The 24,353-nt window shown below is 39.0% G+C and overlaps 3 protein-coding genes across 6 annotated transcripts in view; 2 read left to right on the forward strand and 1 right to left on the reverse strand.

The window, feature by feature from the left end:
• Positions 1–11,483, reverse strand: part of slmapa (sarcolemma associated protein a) — a 112,345-nt gene extending 100,862 nt beyond the window's left edge. For all 4 annotated transcript variants that reach the window (XM_051672454.1, XM_051672455.1, XM_051672452.1 and 1 more), the window contains exon 1: positions 10,075–11,483. In XM_051672454.1, coding sequence (XP_051528414.1) covers positions 10,075–10,272 — 198 coding nt within the window. In that variant the 5' untranslated portion in view covers positions 10,273–11,483. The remainder of the gene's footprint in view (positions 1–10,074) is intronic.
• Positions 1–12,141, forward strand: part of aldh4a1 (aldehyde dehydrogenase 4 family, member A1) — a 398,306-nt gene extending 386,165 nt beyond the window's left edge. Inside the window, exon 16 of the transcript XR_007894731.1 lies at positions 11,990–12,141. The gene's annotated coding sequence lies outside the window, so the exon portion shown is untranslated. The remainder of the gene's footprint in view (positions 1–11,989) is intronic.
• Positions 12,142–16,718: 4,577 nt separating this feature from the next.
• dennd6aa (DENN/MADD domain containing 6Aa) overlaps positions 16,719–24,353 on the forward strand; it is a 35,598-nt gene continuing 27,963 nt past the window's right edge. Inside the window, exons 1-3 of the mRNA XM_051672476.1 lie at positions 16,719–17,032; positions 18,888–18,926; positions 19,020–19,062. Of these exons, the coding sequence (XP_051528436.1) occupies positions 16,823–17,032; positions 18,888–18,926; positions 19,020–19,062 (292 nt within the window). The 5' untranslated portion in view covers positions 16,719–16,822. The remainder of the gene's footprint in view (positions 17,033–18,887; positions 18,927–19,019; positions 19,063–24,353) is intronic.

Raw genomic sequence — 24,353 nt, forward strand, 5'->3', positions numbered from 1 at the left:
TGGTAGATCTTGCTGCAATAACATGAAGTAGATCTCATTCCATAGAACTATGAGCATCCCTGCTGTAAATGGTGATGGAGGCTTCTTTATTTGAATACGTAACAAAATAATTATCATATGACAATAGCCTCCTCCCCTACACAGTGCAGTTCACATTTCAAGTTCAAGGAAATCCACTGTTAATTTTTTTATTTTTATTTTTTTTATTTTTTTTAAAGTTCAATAAATGCAGGATGTTTCCAAAGTCATGGAGTAATTGTGTTAAATAACAGTGATCTCAATATTGACCAAAATAATCGTGATTATGACTCGTCATAGTCGAGCAGCCCTAGTGGTGGGTTATTAAAACGTACTCGCACATCCACTGGAAATCCAAAAATGGTCTTCCCTTCACCCCGATGGCATGAATGCTCCTGAACATTGCCATTATCTTGCTTCTAGATTTACAGCTAACTGAGACTATCGATAAGCAGCGGTACTTGCTAATGAGAGCCGATCTATGTAAACTAGGGATGTGCGAGACTAGTCGACTAAACGGTACTGATGCTGCTAGTCGACACTGGAATTACAAGTCGGTTAATATTCCCCCCATTAAACTGATAATAATTTACACATTTACGTTTGGCTTTATATATTTTTTTTTTTTTTACAGAGGCTGCACTTAAATTACCGTCATATTAATGTTACATATTTTAAATAGAATTAATAATACAAATATTATTTAAAAAAAAAACAGAGGATATCTGGAGCAGATACAGAGTTTAATTTCACCTCAGGCTGTGCATGCTTCTTCCCTCTCTCTCGCGATTTTTTCTGTCCTATAGTTACTTTTTTTTTTTTTTTAACATCGTAACTGTTATTGGTTGACGTTCTTCACCGAACAGCTGTCATATTAGATCAATGGCTAATGCACGACTGCACGTCATAAAATACGTGCAACTTCTCAGCACATTTTTTTTCTCTCTCATAGATTTGACTTTCAACAATTATTTTCAACAATGTCCTGACTGTTTTAATGTTAAGTAACTTTTACTTGGTGATTTCCATTTAGAACAGGCTTTTAATGGTTGTTCCATTGATCCTGCACTATTCATTCAATCGTTTTCAATAAACATGTCCATTAAATATTTGCTAACTTCGATTCAGTGAATGCGTGTCATGTTCTATATTTAACATACAATGATCATAATTCAAGGCTAGCACGTCGCAGATAAATGCCCCTTTTCAGTGGAATTTAGCATCGGCTTTGGAATAGATTAAGTATTTTAAATGGGTCGCATAAACACACTTTTTTTTTTTTTTTTTTTACTGTTTTCTGAAGGTTGGTTTCTCTTTAGACTAGTCGGTTACAAAACTTCCGTTTAAACAACAGTCAAATTAGTCGTAGCGCACATCCCTAATGTAAACAACTGCAACATTATTGGTTGTAGGCCTACAGAGCCCCCTTGAGGACAAAACAGGAACACGTTACATTATTTTACAAGCACCCAGCAAAATGGCGTGACACTGTGAAATTCACCGGCCAAATAGAAAATTTACCCACATCTGGCACTTGGCGGGTGTTAATTTCAGACCCATGTTAGGTCCTAAAAAATAAAGAGGCTGAAAGATGGATTGATCAGGTTGAAACTAAAACCAATACTGGGCATTCAACAAACTAAAAAAAACAAAAGGAAAGTCCTTTTTATTTATTAAAGAATGTGCATCTGAAATGTCAGCCCTTCATGGCAACACACCGTTTCCACTCTCATGGGTCTCATTTAACTAAATCTATTAGAAAAATAGCAGTGTCAGACCTCAATGCAGTCATCAAGACACTATTAGTGGCTTTGCTGCTATGACTGATGGCTAAAAATACAGGTTGCATTCTCAGGCACACAGCTGCATTTGACACCTTTTTAGCAACAGCCACACAAAGCCAGTGGACAAGTGGTAATATTGGAACCATTTCACATGATGCCAACTCTCAGCTGGCCTAGTTCAGATGGCTTCATCTTGGCACCTCTTTCCAACAGAGATCTTGCCAATGAGAGTGGCGACTGTTGGGAGACCACAAGAGGGTGATTTAACATTTACTGAAGCGGGTCGCAGGTAGGACAAGGCACAGTCCAAAATAAGGGTGCATTCCATTCAGAAATCATCATCATCAAAGAAGACTTTACCATCCACTGCGAGAGCTTTTGAGGGCTAAAAGGTGTGTGGGCTCAAAAACAAAGTTTAAATCTGAACTCAGCTTTCAAGTCATTTCATTGGAAATTCCGTTTGAAGCGATTTTCAGCCGGTCATGATTGTTTTTGCAAAAACGCTCTAAGAAGTCTCAATTAGAGCATTACGTCTCCCATTAAAACCACCACTCTAAAAAAAAAAAAAAAAAAAAAAAAAAAATACTGTTAGTAGTCAACCCTACTAATTGACTAGTCAGTTGATGGACGACTAGTCGACCGCTGCAGAACATCCCTAATCAGTATCGGCTGATCAGATGACAAGACAATCTGTAATTGTTTTTGGCTAAAAAAAAAAAAAATCATTTTTAAATCCTGACCGGAGCATTGCTAATTAATACAAATAAATTAAATAAAAATGTAGGTGCGTATCCGCATCACCACAACTCTGAGAGCACACTCGCAGAACATAAAGCCGTAAACACCAAAAACACAATGACTACGTTTACATGGATCCAGAAAGTGGCTTATTGCGGGAAACCAGCGTTACAGTTTACATGCACCGTTTAACAGTGTACTCTTTATTCCCATACACATGCGGCTCAGTCAGTAAGCAGCTTTCTCTACATCAACGTAATTTTCCAGTGATGATTGTGTAAATGACAAACATGGTATCAAAAGGAAGACATTGCAATTTTATTCTCCATTGCTTCGCTTTTTCTCCAGATATTCCAGAGTTGTTGCTGCGTTTTTCTGAACTTTCTATCGCGACCTGCAGTGGAATTGAGCTGCAATAGAGTTTCACACTTACTAAATCTCCTGGATTCACCCAATGCACCAGCACATATACTAAAACATGAGGGACATGATCTTTTACAATGGTGTGTAGAAATGGGTATAGTTTATAGTACATGTTTTCCAACTGTACTCACAGAAAGGTTTTGTTGACTTGTTGGGCTCCATCTTATGATGTTTGTTATTAAGGAAATCTGCGTTCTTGTTTACATGACGTTTTCTGAACGTCGCTTTCTGCAGAAACCCTGGAATAAACAGTTTTCTTATGTGCATGTAAACATGGTCAATGGCAGAAATAGTTATCCTTAAGATTTGCATCATTTCTCCTTATTTGTGTCGTTTCTCTCTTTTCTCACTTTCCTTCTTGGTCTGTTATGAGATCAACCATTGGTTATAAATGGCAGGTAAAAGATCAATCTTGTGATTTTAAGAATCGATATCGGAATCATTTAAATGAAGGTTCCGATAAATCTGAAAATTGCACCGTTTTATAGAAGCAATAAGCCACTTGAGGTTGTGTGTTGGTGATTTTACCACTGTTAAAGGGGTTTTAGCCACTCAACCTCATGTCGCTATTCGACTGCAGTGCCACTGCATTTAATATTTCAAAATGGCAAAGAACTCTTACATTTGATGCTTTATTTTAAACCACAATGCCAGTGTTCTTTCCAATACTCATTCTTAGTTAATACTAGCAGAATTATATTTTTTCCTTTTCTGTAACAGCCACAACTGCTTTAGAAGGGTTAAATTGCCTCACCTCTTTATGCATCATGTAGCACTCAATTCAAACACCACACCTTGGTCTACATGACAGCAGTTAGAAACCATAGCTGCAGTTATTTCACAACTGCTGTGAAATTATGCCCCAGCTTGATGGCAAAACTTCAATGCATTAAAGACTTCCCCTTTTTAAAGGCAAAACTTGATCTGCACTCTGCCAGAAGAGTAGCTATTTACATAGTTTACACTGAACTAACCACAAATCGAGATATGCTTCCACTATTCCTATACACAGACACTATAATCCTCTTTCTTAAACCGAGCAAAGAGAGATGCTGCAGTGTGCAGGAGCTATTTTGAAAGCAAGGATAAGCTTGCCCAAGCAAGAAAATAAGTTATGGCATAATACAATGTTCACTTGCACTGTCAACATGTGTTATGTAGAACAATGAATATCCAGCACACACTAAAAGGTGCACTCTTGATATTATAGGTACTGACTGTGTAATGTGTTCTGCTGCTGTGAACAGGATTATTTTACACTTCCATTCACAAATGACATTGTAAGGGTCACACTGATTAATGTGACATGTAACAGACAGCTAAAACCTGCATATAGAAAACCAGACACCCAATTATCCCATGCAATGGACAAGCTAGACATCCAGTCAACGATTGTCCAGGCAATTAATAGGAATCAAAATAATTTTAGATTTAGGCTAACATCCACTGCGTCCACACTGACAACATGGAGCAGGCAAATAACACAGCTATGTTTTTATCCTGTTTATAAGACGCAGTCCTGATGGTGTCAAATGGTTCATCTGTTGCTGTAAAAATGATCAGTCATCTTTGAGGTGTTATGGGTGAACATGACAAAAAAAACATTATGGCAACCAATCATGTATTACTTGACTATTGTACCATAAACATGTCTTATATATGATTCTCACAAAACCTGTATAAAAATAAAAAAAAAGCCCTATTCAACTCTAAATCAATACAAATTTATTTTTATTATTTTTTAGCATAAAGAAAATTGAACACCAAATTTATTTTCCACCAAAATAAAGGTTTGAGACTGTATAGCAATGTTGCGTGCTAACTTTTTACAGAAATATACAGTGTCAAGAAAAGGTATGTGAACCCTTTGGAATTAGCTGGTTTTCTGCATTAATTGATCATAAAAGGTGATCTCATCTTCAACAAAATCACAAGTATAGAAAAACACAATGTGCTTAATTTGGGTGGGAATCACAAGGTAACTGGCGATACGATATTATATTGATATTTATGTCACCATTTGATATTATTGCGATTATATTTGGTGTATTGCGATTTCAAAACTACAATATATTGCGATATCCCACTCAAATGTTTCTCATTAGTCTTCATTGAATTTCAGAAAACTGTTACCAAATCACCCAATGCATTGTTAAATTATTATAAAAGTGCCAGTTTTAAAAACAAGGTGAGTTTATTTCCTAATATCCATGTACAGTACAAAGCTACAAGCATTTAAGACCATAATGGGTCCTTATTTCTTTGGTTAGGTCAATGTAGCTAGTCTTTCTAAAAATAAATGATAGTATTTATGAATACAATTGTAGCCTAAACACTTTAAAATCATTTTTACAACACAATTTCAATACGCAAAGTATAATAGTTTTCACCTAAAAGGTTAGCAATATGATACTAACGTTTGTCAAAATACCTCCGTTAATGTTACTACCGTAAAAGTGTAATACATTTTAGTAACGTGGGTGATTGTGTATAGCATGAAAACTGCACTAAGGGACTGATGTTGATTTCCAAGGAAATAATGTTTCCAATCACAATGTGTAAAAATGTAAATTATAATATCCGATACTTGGCCTGAAAATACTGATACAATATCACAAGGAAAAATATCAAGCTACACTATATTGCCAAAAGTATTCGCTCATCTGCCTTTAGACGCATATGAACTTAAGTGACATCCCATTCTTAATCCATAGGGTTTAATATGATGTCGGCCCACCCTTTGCAGCTATAACAGCTTCAACTCTACTGGGAAGGCTTTCCATAAGGTTTAGGAGTGTGTTTATGGGAATTTTTGACCATTTTTCCAGAAGTGCATTTGTGAGGTCAGACACTGATGTTGGATGAGAAGGCCTGGCTCATAGTCTTCGCTCTAATTCATCCCAAAGGTGCTCTATCGGGTTGAGGTCAGGACTCTGTGCAGGCCAGTCAAGTTCTTCCACACCAAACTCGCTCATCCATGTCTTTATGGACCTTGCTTTGTGCACTGGTGCGCAGTCATGTTGGAACAGGAAGGGGCCATCCCCAAACTGTTCCCACAAAGTTGGGAGCATGGAATTGTCCAAAATCTCTTGGTATGCTGAAGCATTCAGAGTTCCTTTCACTGGAACTAAGGGGCCAACCCAGCTCCTGAAAAACAACCTCACACCATAATCCCCCCTCCACCAAACTTCACAGTTGGCACAATGCAGTCAGACAAGTACCGTTCTCCTGGCAACCGCCAAACCCAGACTCGTCCATCAGATTGCCAGATGGAGAAGCGTGATTCGTCACTCCAGAGAACGCGTCTCCACTGCTCTAGAGTCCAGTGGCGGCGTGCTTTACACCACTGCATCCGATGCTTTGCATTGCACTTGGTGATGTATGGCTTGGATGCAGCTGCTCGGCCATGGAAACCCATTCCATGAAGCTCTCTACGCACTGTTCTTGAGCTAATCTGAAGGCCACATGAACTTTGGAGGTCTGTAGCGATTGAAGTTGGCGACCTCTGCGCACTATGCGCCTCAGCATCCGCTGACCCCGCTCTGTCATTTTACGTGGCCTACCACTTCGTGGCTGAGTTGCTGTCATTCCCAATCGCTTCCACTTTGTTATAATACCACTGACAGTTGACTGTGGAATATTTAGTAGCGAGGAAATTTCACGACTGGACTTGTTGCACAGGTGGCATCCTATCACAGTACCACGCTGGAATTCACTGAGCTCCTGAGAGCGGCCCATTCTTTCACAAATGTTTGTAGAAGCAGTCTGCATGCCTAGGTGCTTCATTTTATACACCTGTGGCCATGGAAGTGATTGGAACACCTGAATTCAATTATTTGGATGGGTGAGCAAATACTTTTGGCAATATAGTGTATATCAATATTTCAATATTTTTTCCCACCTCTAGTGCTTAAGCCAAAAACACACAAACAAATATTATCTCATGTCTTTGTTTAATGGGATGCATTCAATCTTCACAGTGCTATGGAAAAAAAAAAAAAAGTGAGTGAACCCCTAAGCTAAAATCATTGGTAGGAGTGTGACGACACGATACACGATACTGGGTTCACGAGAATGAGACGATATTTTAACACTATATACACTACCGGTCAAGTTTTGAAACACTCATTCTTTATTTTTTATTTTTTTTCACATTTTAGAATAAAAGTCATCAAAACTATGGAATAACAAATGGAACTATGGGAATTATGTTGTAACTAAACAAAATCCAAAATAAATCATAACTGTGTTATATTTTAGCATCTTCAAAGTAGTCACCCTTTGCCTAGAATTTGCAGACATGTACTCTTGACATTTTCTCAACCAACTTCTTGAGGTATCACCCTGGGATGCTTTTTAAACAGTACTGAAGGAGTTCCCATCTATGTTGGGCACTTATTGGCCGCTTTTCTTTATTATTTGGTCCAAGTCATCAATTTCAATTTTTTTTTTTTTTTTTTTTTAAATACATTAGTTTTATAATGAAATAAAATTATGGTGGCGCAAATTTTGTCTACAAAACTAATTTCAAACATTTAAGCATACGCCTTCAGATCAAAAGATTTTTAAGATCACGAGAAACATTTCAGTCAAGTGTTTCAAAACTTTTGACCGGTAGTGTATATGACTGGAAAAATTGTCTTTTATTCGACTGAAAGTCACAAAATGCAAAACAATGCAGGTGCATTCAGACCTGGTTGAATTTAGTTGAGAGCTGAGGTGGTTCTGTAGGTGTCTTTGCATAGTGCTTGTGTTAGCCGCGGTGTACGGCACTATTTTCTTACAGTGCTTACATATTGGCCGTGTCTCGTTTGGAAGGCTGCGTCCTCCGGAGGTCGCATTTGTCGGCCGCATGTGTCATCAAGGCTGTCTCATTTCATTTTTTATTTTATTTTTTTAATTGGGAACGCAAAAAAGGTTAACAATTGTATAAAATGTAAGTGCATATACATAAAAGGCATTGACAATAGATTTTAAAAAAAACAAAAAAAAAAAAAAAAAAAAAACACAAACAAGACAGCCTCAATGACGTATGCGGCCGACAAATGCGACCTCAGGAGGACACAGCCTTCCAAACGAGACACAGCCTTTGTTAGCATCTTGTCGGTCACTCTGTTGCCGTTTATTGTTTCCACCAGGTACCTAAAATGCTGCCACACAAATGATTTAAAAGTGGCGGGGGCATCTTCTATGCTAATTTCACCCTCACACTCCGTCATGCTGATATCGTGAGACAGCTTTTCACCTCAAAAAGAAATAGTCACATTTTAATATCGCGAGATCTCGTGGCACGAGATTTCATCACACCCCTAGTTGTTGGTAAACCCGGCATCCAAATAATGAAACGAGATTGGAGTTGTGGGTTAGAGCTACTTTGATTTATAAAAAGCACTCATACATTGAGTTTGATTTGAGCATCTGCTGACATGGACCATGCCTTGCAACAAAAAAAAAAAATCTCAGAAGACCTACGATCAAGAATTGTTGCTTTGCATAAAGCTGGAAAGGGGAAAAAGTTCTCTCAAAGAGCTGAGATATTCATCTGTCCACAGTTAGACAAATTGTCTATAAATGGAGACAATTTAGTACTGTGGCTACTCTCACTAGAAGTGGCTGTCCAGCCAAGATGACTCAATGGACACACAGCAGAATGCTCAATGAGATAAAAAAAAGAACCCAAGAGTGACAGATAAAAGACGTGAAAGAATTGTTGAAACTGCTTAACATCTGTTCATGAGTCTACTATATGGAAAACATTAAACAGGCATGGTGTCCATGGCAGGACATCACAAAGAAAGCCGCTGCTTTCCAACAAAAGCATTGCTGCATGCCTGAAGTTTGCCAAAGACCACCTTGACACTCCATAACACTACTTGGAAAAAATTTTGTGGACTGATGAAACTAAAGTTGAAATGTTTGGGAAGAACACGCAGCAGCAGATATGGCGTAAAAAGGGCACTGAATGCCAACATGAAAACATCATCCCAACGGTGAAGTACGGTGGAGGGAGCATCATGATTTGGGGCTGCTTTGCTGCATCGGGGCCTGGACCGCTTGCCAACGTTGAAAGGAAAATGAATTCACAAGTTTATCACGATATCCTACAGGATAATGTCAGGGTGGCTGTGCACCAGCTGAAGCTCAGTAGAAGTTGGGTGATACAGCAGAACAATGACCCTAAGCATTGAAGTAAATGGCTTCAAAAAAAGAAAATCCACCTTTTTGGAATGGCCCAGTCAGAGCACAGACCTTAACCCAATAGTGATGCTGTGGAAAGACCTCAAGAGAGCCGTTCACACCAGACATCCTGAGAATATGGCTGAGCTAAAGCAGTTCTGTAAGGAGGAACAGTCTGCGTTCCTTCTGAACATTGCGCAGGTCTAATCCGCAACTACCGGAAACACTTGGTTGAGGTTATTGCTGCCAAAGGTGGATCAACCAGTTATTAAATCCAAGGGTTCACTTACTTTTTCCACAGCATTGTTAATGTTTAATGGGATGTGTTCAATACGGACATAAAAAGATTATAATAGTTTGTGAGGTGTTAGCTTAAGCACATTGTGTTTTGTAATTGTGACTTTAATGAAGATGAAATCACATTTTAGGACCAATTAGTGCAGAAAACCAGCTAATTCCAAAGGGTTCACACACTTTTCTTGCCTCTGTATTACTATTGTATATTGCAATATAATAAAACTATAAAAATGGCCCTTTTAAAGAAGACTGCAATGTGAACACCATAGTCTTATGGATTACTTTTATGCCACCTTTGTGTGCTTTTTGGAGCTTCAAAGCTTTGAGAACCATTCACTTACATTGTATGGACTTAAAGAGCTGAGATATTCTAAAAATCTTCATTTGTGTTCTGCAGAAGAAAGTCATACACATCTGGGATAGCATGAGGGCGAGTAAACGATACAATAATTTTTTTTTTTCTTTTTTTTTTTTACTTTCGAGTGAACTATCCCTGGAGTATTCAAATAGAAAATCCTACTTAAATCAAGACATGTTCAGGCGCCACTTAAAGTCTTCTTGAGGTGGATTTATTTCAACTACATGTCAAACAAGCAGTTGACATATGATCCAATCGGACCGGTTCTACCTGACTCACCTTTCCTGTCTTGTGATCGAACCACACCAGAGCATGATTCCTGGACAACACCTTGCAGTCGAAGGTGGCGTTGTTCTGGGCAGGGCGACACCGGGCCACCGAGCGCCCGATCTTGACCGGCTCATCCAGGTAGACATGTCGTTCCTGAAACGGGTGTGAATTCGGTCGGCAGGTGAACACGGCCAGCGCTGAAGGCATTGAGGATGGCTTGGGAGTGTGACTCCAACCAGACACAAAAGACAGGGCTTCTTTATCCAGACTGACCAGTTGTTCCAATTCAATATTGTTTTTACTAAAATATCAGGTGTCGGTCGTGGAACGGAGACCAATACACATTATAAGAAAAACATCAGCTATAAGAAAAGACTACATAACGTCAAAAATACTAATTAGAGACTACGTAGATGACATTTCGCCCCCTTGAACGACCCCCATGACCCAAGACTGTGTCAAGTTAAAGCTGCCCACTTCCATACAAATCGATGTTTGCAGATGACAATCCGCAATTCGATTCAAAACGTAACTAAACCACGTTTCCAACACGACTCATTTCCAGTTACAATCATATGCCTGTTCAGGAAACAAACCAGAAACACACTTACGGAGGCGTATTTGGACTAATAGTCTGTTGGTTAGTGAACCTGCCCTCTAAATAAAACTGTCCATTTGAGGTGCGATTATTCCCGAATATTGACCAAATATGTTCGGGTATAACTGATCGATAAGCCACAAAAAGCCCTAATATGCACTTATGCGACTGATGAACACACTAATGAAGACTAATAATGTGAGTGGGTTCAGCTGAACTATGCAAGCACAGACCACCACTCCCCAAGACAGGTCAGACATTTAACATGTCAACAAAAACATAAAATACCTCATTAACCCAATCGTTAACGTTAAACGCAAGATCTAATGAGCTGATCGTCACTACAAGCGTTAATAAACTGCTCGCGCAGAGGGTGTTTTCTTGTGCACGAGAGCGTTAGCTCCTTAGCTCGTTAGCTTCGCTGAGGTAATGTTGGCCCTTCTTCCTTTCAAACCGTCCGACCCGGGAGTGTCTTTATAAATAACTCCAAGTGGATTTATCCGTGGAAACCAGTCATTCGTGTGGTATTTGCCGCGTACGGAACTTTTAGAAACGAAGAATTTGCACAAATCCAGTCTTAGCTCGCGAGCTCGATAACTTAGCTTAGCTCGTGAGGGGCGCGAAAAATAGCGCAAAAATCCAACTCAGAAACGAATAAAGTCCGTGACACGGTCCCGAGTTAAGCCATGGAGGTCTCTGCTCTCTGGAACGCGGAAAACGGGAGGAATATACGCTGTTTGTGTGTGTGAGGGGTAATTGACTGTAAAGTCATCCTTGTGAAGACATACACACACCGGCCACAAACCGCCGCGGGGCTCGCGCACCACCGAACAAAGGGGCGGGAACTTGGCCGTGACGCGTGGCTGTGTGAACCAATGGCGTTCCACGATGACGTTTCGTTAATATTTACATTTATTCATTTGGCAGACGCTTTGATCCAAGAGGAATTACATCATAAGCGATTCATCTTTAGGAAACAGTGGTACGAAAAGTGCTGCATTACAAAGTTTCACTAGCATCAGAATAGTAGTATTCAAGACAGACTAGAGTGCAACAAGAATATATAAACACTGGCGGCCAAAAGTTTGGAATAATGTACAGATTTTGCTCTTGTGGGGAAAAAAATGGTAGTTTTATTCACCAAAGTGGCATTCAACTGATCACAATGTATAGTCAGGACATTAATAACATGAAAATGTACTATTACAATTTGAAAAAAAATTCAGAACTTCAAAGAGTTCTCATCAAAAAAAAATCCTCCACGTGCAGCAATGACAGCTTTGCAGATCCTTGGCATTCTAGCTGTCAGTTTGTCCAGACACTCAGGTGACATTTCACCCCACACTTCCTGTAGCACTTGCCATAGATGTGACTGTCTTGTCGGGCACTTCTCACACACCTTACAGTCTAGCTGATCCCACAAAAGCTCAATGGGGTTAAGATCCATAACACTCTTTTCCAATTATCTGTTGTCCAATCTCTGTGTTTCTTTGCCCACTCTAACCTTTTCTTTTTGTTTTTCGGTTTCAAAAGTGGCTTTTTCTTTGCAATTCTTCCCATAAGGCCTGCACCCCTGAGTCTTCTCTTTACTGTTGTACATGAAACTGGTGTAGAGCGGGTAGAATTCAATGAAGCTGTCAGCTGAGGACATGTGAGGCGTCTATTTCTCAAACTAGAGACTCTGATGTACTTATCCTCTTGTTTAGTTGTACATCTGGGCCTTCCACATCTCTTTCTGTCCTTGTTAGAGCCAGTTGTCCTTTGTCTTTGAAGACTGTAGTGTACACCTTTGTATGAAATCTTCGGTTTTTTGGCAATTTCAAGCATTGTATAGCCTTCATTCCTCAAACAATGATTGACTGAAGAGTTTCTAGAGAAAGCTGTTTCTTTTTTGCCATTTTTGACCTAATATTGACCTTAAGACATGCATACTGTGGCATCTCGAAAACAAACACAATGTTAAGCTTCATTTAACGAACCAAATAGCTTTCAGCAGTGTTTGATATAATGGTAAGTGATTTTCTAGTACCAAATGATCAATTTATCATGATTACTCAAGGATAAGGTGTTGGAGTGATGGCTGCTGTCTAGATTTGATAAAAAATGACTTTTTTCAAATAGTGATGGTGCTGTTTTTGACATCAGTAATGTCCTGACTATACTTTATGATCAGCTGAATTCCACTTTGGTGAATAAAAGTACCAATTTCCTTCTGAAACAGCAAAATATGTACATTATTCCAAACTTTTGGCCGCCAGTGTATTGATAATAATAATAATAATAATAATAATAATATTTTTTATGAGTTAATGGTTAAGTGCTCATGGAAAAGATGTGTTTTTAGCCATTTTCTGAAGACTGAGAGTGAGTCTGCTTCACGGATGGAGTTGGGAAGGTCGTTCCACCAATGTGGTATGATGAACTGAAAGTCCGTGAAAGTGTTTTGGTGCCCTTTTTGTGTTGATACAACAAGGTGCTGCTCATTAGCCAACTGTAGGCTTCTGGTAGGAATGTAGCTCTACAGAAATTATTTTAGGAATGCTGGGGCAGACCCAGTGAATTTGATTGAATTTGATATGTGCATCAACCGGCAGCCAGTGAAGAGAGACAAGGAGTGGTGTAACATGCACTCTTTTTGGTTCATTAAAAACCAGATGAGCTGCTGCATTCTGGACCATTTGCAGGGGCCTAATTGCACATGCAGGGAGGCCTGCAATGAGAGCGTTACAGTAGTCCAGTCTAGTTATGACAACTGACTGAAACAAGAAGTTGTGTGGCATGTTCAGAGAGGAAGGGTCTTATCTTCTTGATATTGTAGAGTATAAATCTACATGATTGTGCTGTCTTTGAGATGTGGTCTATGAAATTGAGTTGGTTATCGATGGTTACCCCTAGATTTCTGACCATTTTGGTAGGCGTTTCTCACATGGAATGGGAATGATTATAGAATTTAGGAATTATTATGATTATAATTATTATATTAATTATAGAATTATGATTATAGAATTTAGGAATTTAATGTAAATCCTTAACAAGATTATTTTGCACAAAGCTATTAACACAAAGTAAACAGCAAGTGACAATATCAAAGCAGCTGTTAAACTGCAACTTGTTATTGATCATTACAATAAAAAATGAAAAAAGTCTATAACATTTTTGTTATAGTCTTATATCCAATGAGTCAAAAGTTTAGACACATACTTATTGTTAATTATATATTTATTTTTACACATTACATATCATTAAACTCTGACATTACACCATTGTTTATGGATTATCTTTAACTATCTGCTCCAACTTATTAATAAAAAATATTTTTTTAATTAAAATTGTTTCGTGAAGATATTTGAGTATAAAATGCTTTAATTGTTGAAATTAATTTAAAAAAAAAAACAGTATGGACACACGTGCTCTTCCAGGATAATTCGGAATGCTGAGAGGATTATTGGCGCTCCCCTGCCCACCCTGCTAGAACTGTACATATCCAGAGTGAGGAAAAGGGCTGGTAAAATCATTCTTGACCTCATTCACCCAGCACACTTCCTTTTCGAACAGTTGCCCTCTGGCCGACACTACAGAGCACTGAGCAACAGAACAGTCAGGCACAGGAACAGTTTTTTCCCTCAGGCCATCCATCTCACAAATAGTTAAAACTGCCCCCAAATACTTTCCTTTGGTCAATACAACCAGGTGCAATATTCAATCCATCCATTCCTGCTTATATCCATATCTCATATATATTATTTAACATTTCCTCTTGTTCTTCAATACATTACATCACCTGCACATAACTGTATATCAGTATATAGAATATTCTAACAACATCAATGTGCTATTGTATATTTCTCTTTTTATCTGTTATATCTTTTTTTTTTATGTCACTATGTATATATGTTTAAATGTATATGTTTGTATGTATGTATATACGTTGCATTCTCTTGTACTGGAAGCTTCTGTCACCATGACAAATTCCTTGTGTGTGTAAGCATACTTGGCAATGAAGCTCATTCTGGTTCTGATCCTTAAAGGTGCACTCAGTAACTTTTGTCTTTGTGTCATCTTGGACTTACACTGACACCTAGTGTCTTGGATGCAGCATCATTTAAAATCAATAGTTTTCAGTTTCAGATGCCATTGTAGAGATTTATTATTCAGTCAGCCATGATTAATTAATCAATGAGTGAAAGTGTCCAATAACAGGACGGTTATTGAGATTGAGTAGTATTCAGCTGGTCATGTGATTCTATCATGGCAGCCCCCATGTGCGGACCCTCTCCATGTAGAATAAAACAGCTTTTATAAGGTTACTGATATGACTGGAGTCTTCATTTTAATGTGAGTGATCATGCGTTTATTCATATACTGCAAAATTACTGTCCATGTCTTTAGGAGTTAAACTTTTTTAATGAGGAAAAAATTACTGAGTGCACCTTTCTGATTAACAAATTATTGATTCAAACAGTTAACAAAGAAAAGCAAAACATATATTCACAGAATCAACATTTAACCCCCACTATTACCCCTCCCCCTTCTAATCCCCAACCCCACCCTGACCCTCAACAAACATCCCTGTGGTCACTCATGAGTATATACACACACACACACACACACACACACACACAAAAGAAAAAATATAATAATCACACACATTTAAAACTATATTTTTCTCTCCACTGCCCCTCCCTGAGAGCCCTCCAAGAACGCCAAATAGCTGCCCCATTTCCCATCAAACTTATCAAAGTTCCCCAGCCTTCTAGATGACACTTCCTCGAAAGCCCCCACCCTCTCCATCTCCGTGCACCACTCTTGAAATGAGGGCGCTCCAGCCAACTTCCATCCCCTTAAAACAATCTGTCTGCTGATCATAACACCGGCCAGGACCCAATTTTGTGTTTATCCCGCCGCATTGTCTGGGGCAAAATGAAATTTGAGTGCCCAATACATCACACATAAAACTCTGAACCTTCAACCAATTCTTTGATCTTAACACACCACCAAAAACATGGGTTATGTCTCCATCTTCTGATTGGCATCGCCAGCAGGTGGGTGTGTCTTTAAGACCAAGCCTATACAATCTAGAGGGGGTCCAATAGAATCGATGTAAAATCTTGAATTGCATAGGGCACACCCTTGTATCACTAGATGCAGACTTGATGTTTTTTCGAATCCTAGCCTACACTCCCTCCTCCAATACCAAGTTTAAATCTTTCTCCCATAATCTCTTGATAGAAGATAAAGCTCTGTCCCCCAGACTCTGAATTAGCAGGGAGTAATACACTGATGCCTCGTGACCTTTTCCAAAAGCAGTACTCACCAATCCCAGAGAATCTGCCGCTTTAGGGGGGTGTATGCTACTCCCAAAAATAGTACAGAGCAGGTGGCACAGCTGTAAATACCTAAAGAACTGAGATCTGGGAATCCCAAAATGCTGAATCAAATTTTCAAAAGATCTCAATACTCCACTCTCATATAGGTCACTGAGTGTATCAACCTCCCTCACAATCCACTCTGTCCAGCAAAAAGGGGACTTATTAATACATAATTTTGGGTTCAGCCATATGCTCGAGGCAACATTTAAATAAATGTCCGAATTAAACACTCTGGACACTTTTGTCCACACCAAGTGCAAATGTGAGATAATGGGGTGTGACTTAACTTCTCAGGTTAGTTAGATAGAAAGGCTTTGCAATGGTGAAATAGGGGCAAAAATTTCCCATTCAATACAAAACCAGGAAGGGGCTCTCTCAGGTGTAAGCGACCAATGTGCCAAATGTCTGAGACCGAATGAATAATAATAAAACAAAATATTGTGTAGGCCTAGTCCACCTTTGTCAGTCGGCCTATGCAAATTTACTGAAATTTAATCTGGGACGTTTACCATTCCAAATGAAGGATTCGCTATGCTATCAAATTGCTTTTTCAACATTTTACAATATACAAAATCCAGCAAAGCCTTTTGTCTGAAAGTGAACACCACACAACAACAATCCTGCGTGCACGCTCCCGCAAAACTCTTAAAGTCAATTGTGACGCAAGCACGCCCTCCACGCAAGCTCCGCCCCTTCATCCTGGTCGTGTTTGTATTTACAGCTCAAGTTCTTTCAGCTTTTATCAATAAACATAGTCCAAACTCAACCGGATAGAACAGAGGGCATCGACATGGCCTTTCAAGGGTCTGAGGGATTGGAAGAGGAGATCGAGGAGTCCGAGGACACGCTGAGAGTTTCCCCAGCTGAGGAAATGCCCGTCGATGGGCCTCCCTTAGCAGAGGAGCCGGAGCCGCTACTGTTGCCGTGGGACCGCTTCTCCACCTGGCTGCACTGCATCTGCGTGGTCGGCTTCGATCTGGAGCTCGGACAAGCCGTGGAGGTACAGGACATTGTGTTATTTGTCCTGTATTGTTGTCAGTTAACCTGTTAGCTGGCTAACTCGCTGCAAGTCAAAGGGAAACCTGCTAGCATCAGTGGCTAACAAAAATAGTTGAGTCATCAAAAATAACCCGGCGTTTGAGTATTTATTTATTTATCAGACTTCCTGTATTGAATACGTTGGAAACACAATTTACGGTTTCATAATCTAATTTACTGTAATTTTATTTTATTAATATATAACCAGTGCAAACCGCTCATTAGCACTATGTTAATGTACAAAATATATTTTATTTTTTTATCAGTACGTTTTAACCCTTGTGCGACCTTCGGGACATTTTTGGCTTTTCCCTTTTTTGTTTTTTCGATCATTTTGGCTGTGTTAATGCCAACAGCATACATTTTGCCAAAGGTGTGCATTTTTGGGGGGAATTTTGATATTTCAACCTCAGTTCCTATAATACATCTATAATACACTGTGTACACACAATAGTGTCCCTCAGGACCTTCAGGACAAAAATGTCCCCATAAAAAACTGCAATATTTGATCCCAGTGCCATTAAAGCATAAAATAATGAATTCTATGATATTATGCTTTCATTCCGGAGCCCTGGCTTCAAAATGTACATTTTTTTTTATATTTTCCACCAGATGGTGCCATTTTTCTCATGTTTAGCCTGTGGAGCAAATACAAGCTTTTTCCCTATTTTCTGTTTGCTGTATTATAGAGCATTGTAGGCCAACTGAATAAATGATGCAGCCAAAATTGTGTGTGTGTGTTGGTATGGATGTCAGAGTGTGTTTTGTATGCGTGTATTGAGAAATTTGTGTGTGTGTGTGTGTGTGTGTATGTGTGTGTATGTGTGTGTGTGTGTGTGTAAAACAACAGTGGCATTATGTGAACAAACTGGCATTTAAAGCATTAAAATCCTGAAAATGAATATTTGGTAGTTATGATCAGGACTGATGTTGGTTAAAAAGTCAGTGAAAGTGCAAAATAATATTAATGTTTAATATTTTTATGGCAGTTTTTTACGCAGACATTTTTGGTCCTCTATGGTGCTGAGTGTGGTTTTTTAATTTTTTGAATCTGACACTGCACAAAAAATAGTAATGCATCAAAATCAATGTTGTTGCTAATCATTGACATATCCCAGACTGTGATAGTCCAATATATAAACAAACTGACATTTAAAGGGTTAAAATCCTGAAAATGAATGAATATTTGGTAGTTATGATCAGGACTGATGTTGGTTAAAAAATTAACTCATTGAAAGTGGAAAATAATATTCATATATAATATTATGGCAGTTTTATGATGCAGACATTTTTGTCCTCTAAGGACCTCTGAGTAACTTTTTTTTAAATTGACACACAAGGGTTAATGGGTCACTTAGATGTTTTAAACTATCGCAAAGACAATCTAGCACTACATCCTGATGTAATTTACTGGGATTATAGTTTTATGCTTTATACAGCTGGTTTGCAATTTAATGTATGAATGGGATCAGCAAATAATCCATAATTATGCTGTCTTTATCTCTTTGTGTCTGTGAACTGTAATATTTGTCTCTGTTTATGTCTGTCTGCTGACGATTTAAAGGGATAGTTCACCCAAAAATGAAAGTCCTGTCATCATTTACTTACCTTTATGTGCTTTCAGTCCTGTATGACTTTCCTCCTTCTGTGGAACACAAACAATTAGATATAAGCTAGAATGACAGTCTCAGTTCACAATCCCTAATTTTCTGCCTAACATATATAATATCTAATATGGGACATGTTTGCATTTGACTTTGAAACAACACAGTCACACATTCTGTGTTCTAATGGACTGTTATTCTTTTCTACTGTAGGTGATTTACCCTCACCATTCAAAACTGACTGAAAAAGAGGTGAGTGAAGATTCTAACTGTCGATTATTCTGTTACATCATCCTGTCGGAATATGAAGATAAGAATGTTCTTTGTTCTTTTTTTTTTCTTCAGAAAACAAGTATATGCTACCTGTCATTCCCAGACTCCAATTCAGGTAAACTGCATTTCTTGATTTGAATTTTTATACTTGTGCGGTGTGCATTGTTAATCTAATGTTTAAAAAAAATGCACAAAGATAAAGGTATAGCAATGTGATTGTTGTCAGTAGTCTCAGAAGATGAATGTTCCCCTAACATTTGCTTTTACAAATGTCTTGGATCTGACAGAAAGCAGCTCTACCATTTACTTTCCTTTTACTGTATTTGCGTATTAGTTAAGCCCAAAGTGTCTGTTGTAATCAGGCAGTACAGTTGGGGTTTGTGACTTGTTTTCCTGTGGTTAAGGTTTAAATTAGAGAAATGTAATTGATGTTTTATGACTTGTGTGTCTTACGCTAATGCGTGTGTGGGATGAGAACTTTTTTTTTTTTTTTTTTTTTAAATTAACAATTTTGATAGACTCTCATAAATAAACACAGAAAAACAAAACATGTATACACAGAATCAATCTTAACCCCCACTATTACCCATCCCAATCCGCAACCCCACCCTGGCCCAACAACATCACAGTGGTCGCAAATTGTAAAGACATACAAAAAATAAATAAAAAATATAATAAAGATAATCACCCATCCATAAATGATATATACCCGCCCCATTTCTCCACAAACCCGTTTACTCGTGTACTTCCTCATTCTACTAAATGACCCCTCCTCAAAGGCCGCCACCCTTCCCATCTCCGAGCACCACTCCTGAAAGAGGGTGCTCCAGCCGACCTCCAGCCCCTTAAAATTATCTGTCTGGCGATCATGACACTGGTTAAGACCCAACTCTTTATGTGTCTGTTTTCAATGTTAATGATTGCCCCATCGCCCAAAATACAGAGTCTGGGGCAAAATGATACCCAAGTGCCTAATACATTGCACACCAGACTCTGAACCTTTAACCAAAACTCCTGGATCTCAACACACCCCCAAAAGATATGGGTTATGTCTCCGTCCTCTGATTGGCATCGCCAGCAGGTGGGTGTGTCTTTAAGACCAAGCCTGTACAATCTAGAGGGTGTCCAATAGAACTGATGTAAAATCCTGAATTGCATAAGGCGCACCCTTGCGTCTCTAGATGCAGTCTTGACGTTTTTTAGAATCCTAGCCCACGCTCCCCCTTCAATTCCAGGTTTAAATCTTTCTGCCATAATCTCTTGATAGAAGTTAAAGCTCCGTCCCCCAAACTCTGAATTAACAGGGAGTAATACACTGATGCCTCATGACCTTTTCCAAAAGCAGTAATCATCACTCTCATAGTATCTGCCGCTTTAGGGGGGGTGAATGCTATTCACAAAAATAGTACAGAGAAAGTGGCACAGCTGTAGATACCAAAAAAAAATGTCCCAAAATGTTGAACCACATTTTACAAAAAAACACTACTCATATAGGTCACAGAGTGAAGTAACTCCCCTCACAATCCACTCTGACCAACAGAAAGGGGACTTATTAATATGTAGTTTAGGGGTCAGCCATAAGCTCGAGGCAACGTTTAGATAAATATCTGAATTAAACACTCTGGACATTGTCCATACCGAGTGCAAATGCGAGATAACGGGGTGTAATTTAACTTCTCTGGTAAGATTGATAGAAAGGCTTTGCAATGGCATAATGGCAGCAACCGGAGTCTGATCATTCGCCACTAACCACATGATATTGATGAAATGCCTAATGTTATCAGAAGAGCTGTAGCCCCGAATAAACCCCACCTGATCTATGTGTATAAGAGAAGTCATAACTTAATATATTAGCCAAAATTTTTGACAATATTTTAACGTCTAGCTGGATCAGGGAAATTGGATGGTAACTTTTACACACTCTTGGATCTTTGTCCTTTTTAAGAATCAGACTGATCCGGGCTTGTGTCATGGTTGGAGGAAGCTTTCCATTCTTTAATGATTCCATATGAACTTCTAACAAAAGTGGAGCCAGTTCTGTGGCATAAGATATAAAAAATTCAGCGGCAAAACCTTCTGGCCCCGGAGCCTTGCATGTAGGTAAGGCCTTAATTACCTCGTCAAGCTCCTCCGAGGTTATCTCAGAATCAAGAGAATGTTTTTGCTCAGTCGTCAGTTTAGGAAGATCTAATGGTTCCACAAAGCTTCTAATATCTTCATAAATAGACGAAGACATGGAAATATAAAGATCAAGATAGAACTCTTTAAAGGCATTATTAATATCAATGACTGAGGTAAATATTTAACCACCAGCAGATTTCACTGAGGAATGGTAGAAAAAGACTCTCTCTGCTTTATATATCTAGCCAAAAGTTTTCCTGCTTTGTCCCCCGACTCAAAATATGACTGTCTTGCCCTGAATAACCAAAACTCCACTTTCCGCGACAAAATAGTATAATATCTGTATTTCAATCGGGTCAATTCTCTGAGGCCATCAGACGACATTCAGCACTTCATCTCTGCCTCGGCACTTTTAATATTCCCTTCTAACTCCACGAGTTCTCATGCTTTGGATTTTTTGGTGAATGAGGCATACTGTATGATCTGACCTCTAAGAACCACCTTAAGTGCCTCCCAAGCCACACCCACAGAGGATACTGAGGACCAGTTGGTCTCCATATAAACATTGATTTCAGCCTTTAACATTTGTTGGAAATCAGGATTTTGCAAAAGGGAAACATTAAAGTGCCAACTATATGATTTCTTTTTCTCCGTATGTGGCAACACCTCTAAACTCAATAGGGTGTGATCTGAGACTAAAATGTTTCCAATTGAGCAATCAACAACAGATAAAATGAGGGACTTAGAAATAAAAAAAAAAAAATAATAATAATAATCTTATGTAATAATAAAATAATAATTCTAGAATGAATCTTATGGACTGATGAAAAAGATGTATAGTCCCTACCAGATGGATTCAGAAGTCGCCAAATATCTGCAAGACCAAGCTTTTTACACTTCCTGTGAAGCGTCAATGTTGCTCTAGGGGGCTTGCACACTTTTGCTTCACTATGATCAAGGACTGAATCCATCAAAAGGTTAAAGTCTCCTCCCAATATTATATCATGAGTGGTGCCAGCGGCTTGCAACATCCCTTTCTATAAAAAAGCCCTGATTTTCAGCGTTAGGTGTGTAAATATTAGCCAAAATCAACCTTTGCCCCTGAATTTCAGCTAAAACAATAATGACTCTTCCAAATTCATTAATCCATTTGATACATTTGAATTGTAAATGTTTACTTATCAATGTAATGACTCCCCTGCTCTTACTTGAGCCAGCATTAAAGAAAACATGTCCACCCCATATCTTCCCAAATTTTTCAGCTTCCTGCAGGGAAAGATGCGTTTCTTGAAGAAACACTATCATATTTCTTAAGTTTAAGAAAAGTAATAACCTTCCTTTTTATGGGGTGCCCCAACCTATTCACATTCCACGTGGAGAGAGATAGTACACTCATATTAACATCTGACATTCTGACGTTAGAAAACATAGATTGTGTGTCAAAAAAAGATTATAAAGACCACATTCCCAATTAGTGCAACAATCAAACCCCGAACTTTCCCCAGAACCAAACAAACAGGAAAAAAGAAAAACGTGCGCATTAACCCCACGCACAACAGCGCCAACCAGCATCCATCCCTCTAAACTCAAAGTCCATGTACACCTACGAGAGTCCCCGTGACAACTTTGCCGTCGGATTGCTCAAGTCCGGTGCTTCTATACATCTTTTGTGAGACAAAATGACATAACAGAAAATACAAGCTCCAGCCTCTAGCGGAACCGGCAAAAAAAAAAAAAAAAAAAGGACTGTTTCCTCAGACAGTCAAAGGAATGTTCAGTGAGCCAGCTGTTCATGAGTGCAGCAGATGACTTAATCCTTCCAATGTCCTGCAAAAAATACTTCACAAAACTAACTCCAGCTGCTAGGCGGAACTAGCAGAAAAAGAAACAAAAAAGGCGCTCAGTTTCCTCGGACAGTCAAGTGTATGTACAGCGAGATGAGCTCACTCAGGGGCCACATGAGAAACATCTAATGGCTTACTCACCCCATTGCCTCTATGAAAGACAATGCTTGCTGCGGGCATGTAAAAACTTTGCGGCCATCCTTAGTATCTATTCTCAATTTGGCCAGGAACATCAGTGCAAAAGTGACCTTCCATTGATGTAAGAGATTCTTGCATTCTTTGAATCGACCATGTTTCTCTTTTGTCGAATTCGCAAAGTCCGGGAACAAGAAAATGTTGTGATTCTTCCAAGAAAGCCTTCCTTTGCCCCTTGCCTTGCATAACACAAGATCTTTATTGGATGATCTCAGAAATTTGGCCAGAATTGATTGGGGCCTGTCTCCCTCAGAGGATCTCCGAGCCGGGACTCTGTGAGCTCGCTCAATTTCCAGCTTTTGGCCTGTTATGTTGAGCAGACTTGGGAAGAGCTTGTCTAGGAATTTCACCATATCTCGGCCCTCCTCGTGCTCAGGAATTCCAACAATTCAGGCGTTGTTTGTCAGCTACGATTGTCCAAATCCTCCAGTTTTTCCAAAATGCGTTCCAAGTCTATTTTGGTCGCTAGCGGATTAGCAGCTAATTCCCTCTCCGATGACTCCAGATAATCAATCTGTCTCTCGACGTCCTCGATTCTTGTAACCAACTCAGAGAATTTAGTTTCCATCGCAGTAATTGATCGACGAATTACAGCAAGATCCTCTAAGTCAGCAACAATTTTCGGCAACATCACAGACATGTTGGACAGTTGACGTTGAATTTCTCCCACCGCACCGTCCAAACCGAGTCCCTGGTCTGCAGGCCTGTCTGGGGTTTCAGCTTGAGCATGTAAGTGTCTTTTAATATCTCCAGAGCCCGAGGATTTTGAATTCTTTGCCATGTTAACTTCAAAGAACAAATATGTAATAGGGTGTATCGAATCTCACCGGTTTATGAAAAACTAGTAAAGTGCACAGAGCTCATCGTTTACACGTCCGCTCCTCGCATGGCATCACGTGACTCCCCGGAATGAGAACTTTTAACATCCTCCCTTCAGCTGAAATACCACAGACACATTCAGGGACACTGTGTGGGCTGTGAAATACAATCTGACTGCTCTCTATTACAGATATTAATGGACCTTCATAGTGTAGGTCAATATCTGTGGTGGAACATTTGTAAATGTGGCAAGATCAATTGTCTTTTGGAATTATCTTGCTCCCTACTTGCCTTTTTATACTAGGTTGTTTTTTGTTTGTTTTTTGAAGTATGAATTGAATTATTTTCTGAAATATTGGTCATTGATAAATAAGGTTGTCCGAGATTATGAAAATTATAATTTATTTTTGTTTCAGTCTACCAGTAA

This window comes from Myxocyprinus asiaticus, chromosome 35 (genome assembly GCF_019703515.2).
Source record: "Myxocyprinus asiaticus isolate MX2 ecotype Aquarium Trade chromosome 35, UBuf_Myxa_2, whole genome shotgun sequence".
Taxonomy (NCBI): Eukaryota; Metazoa; Chordata; class Actinopteri; order Cypriniformes; family Catostomidae; genus Myxocyprinus; species Myxocyprinus asiaticus.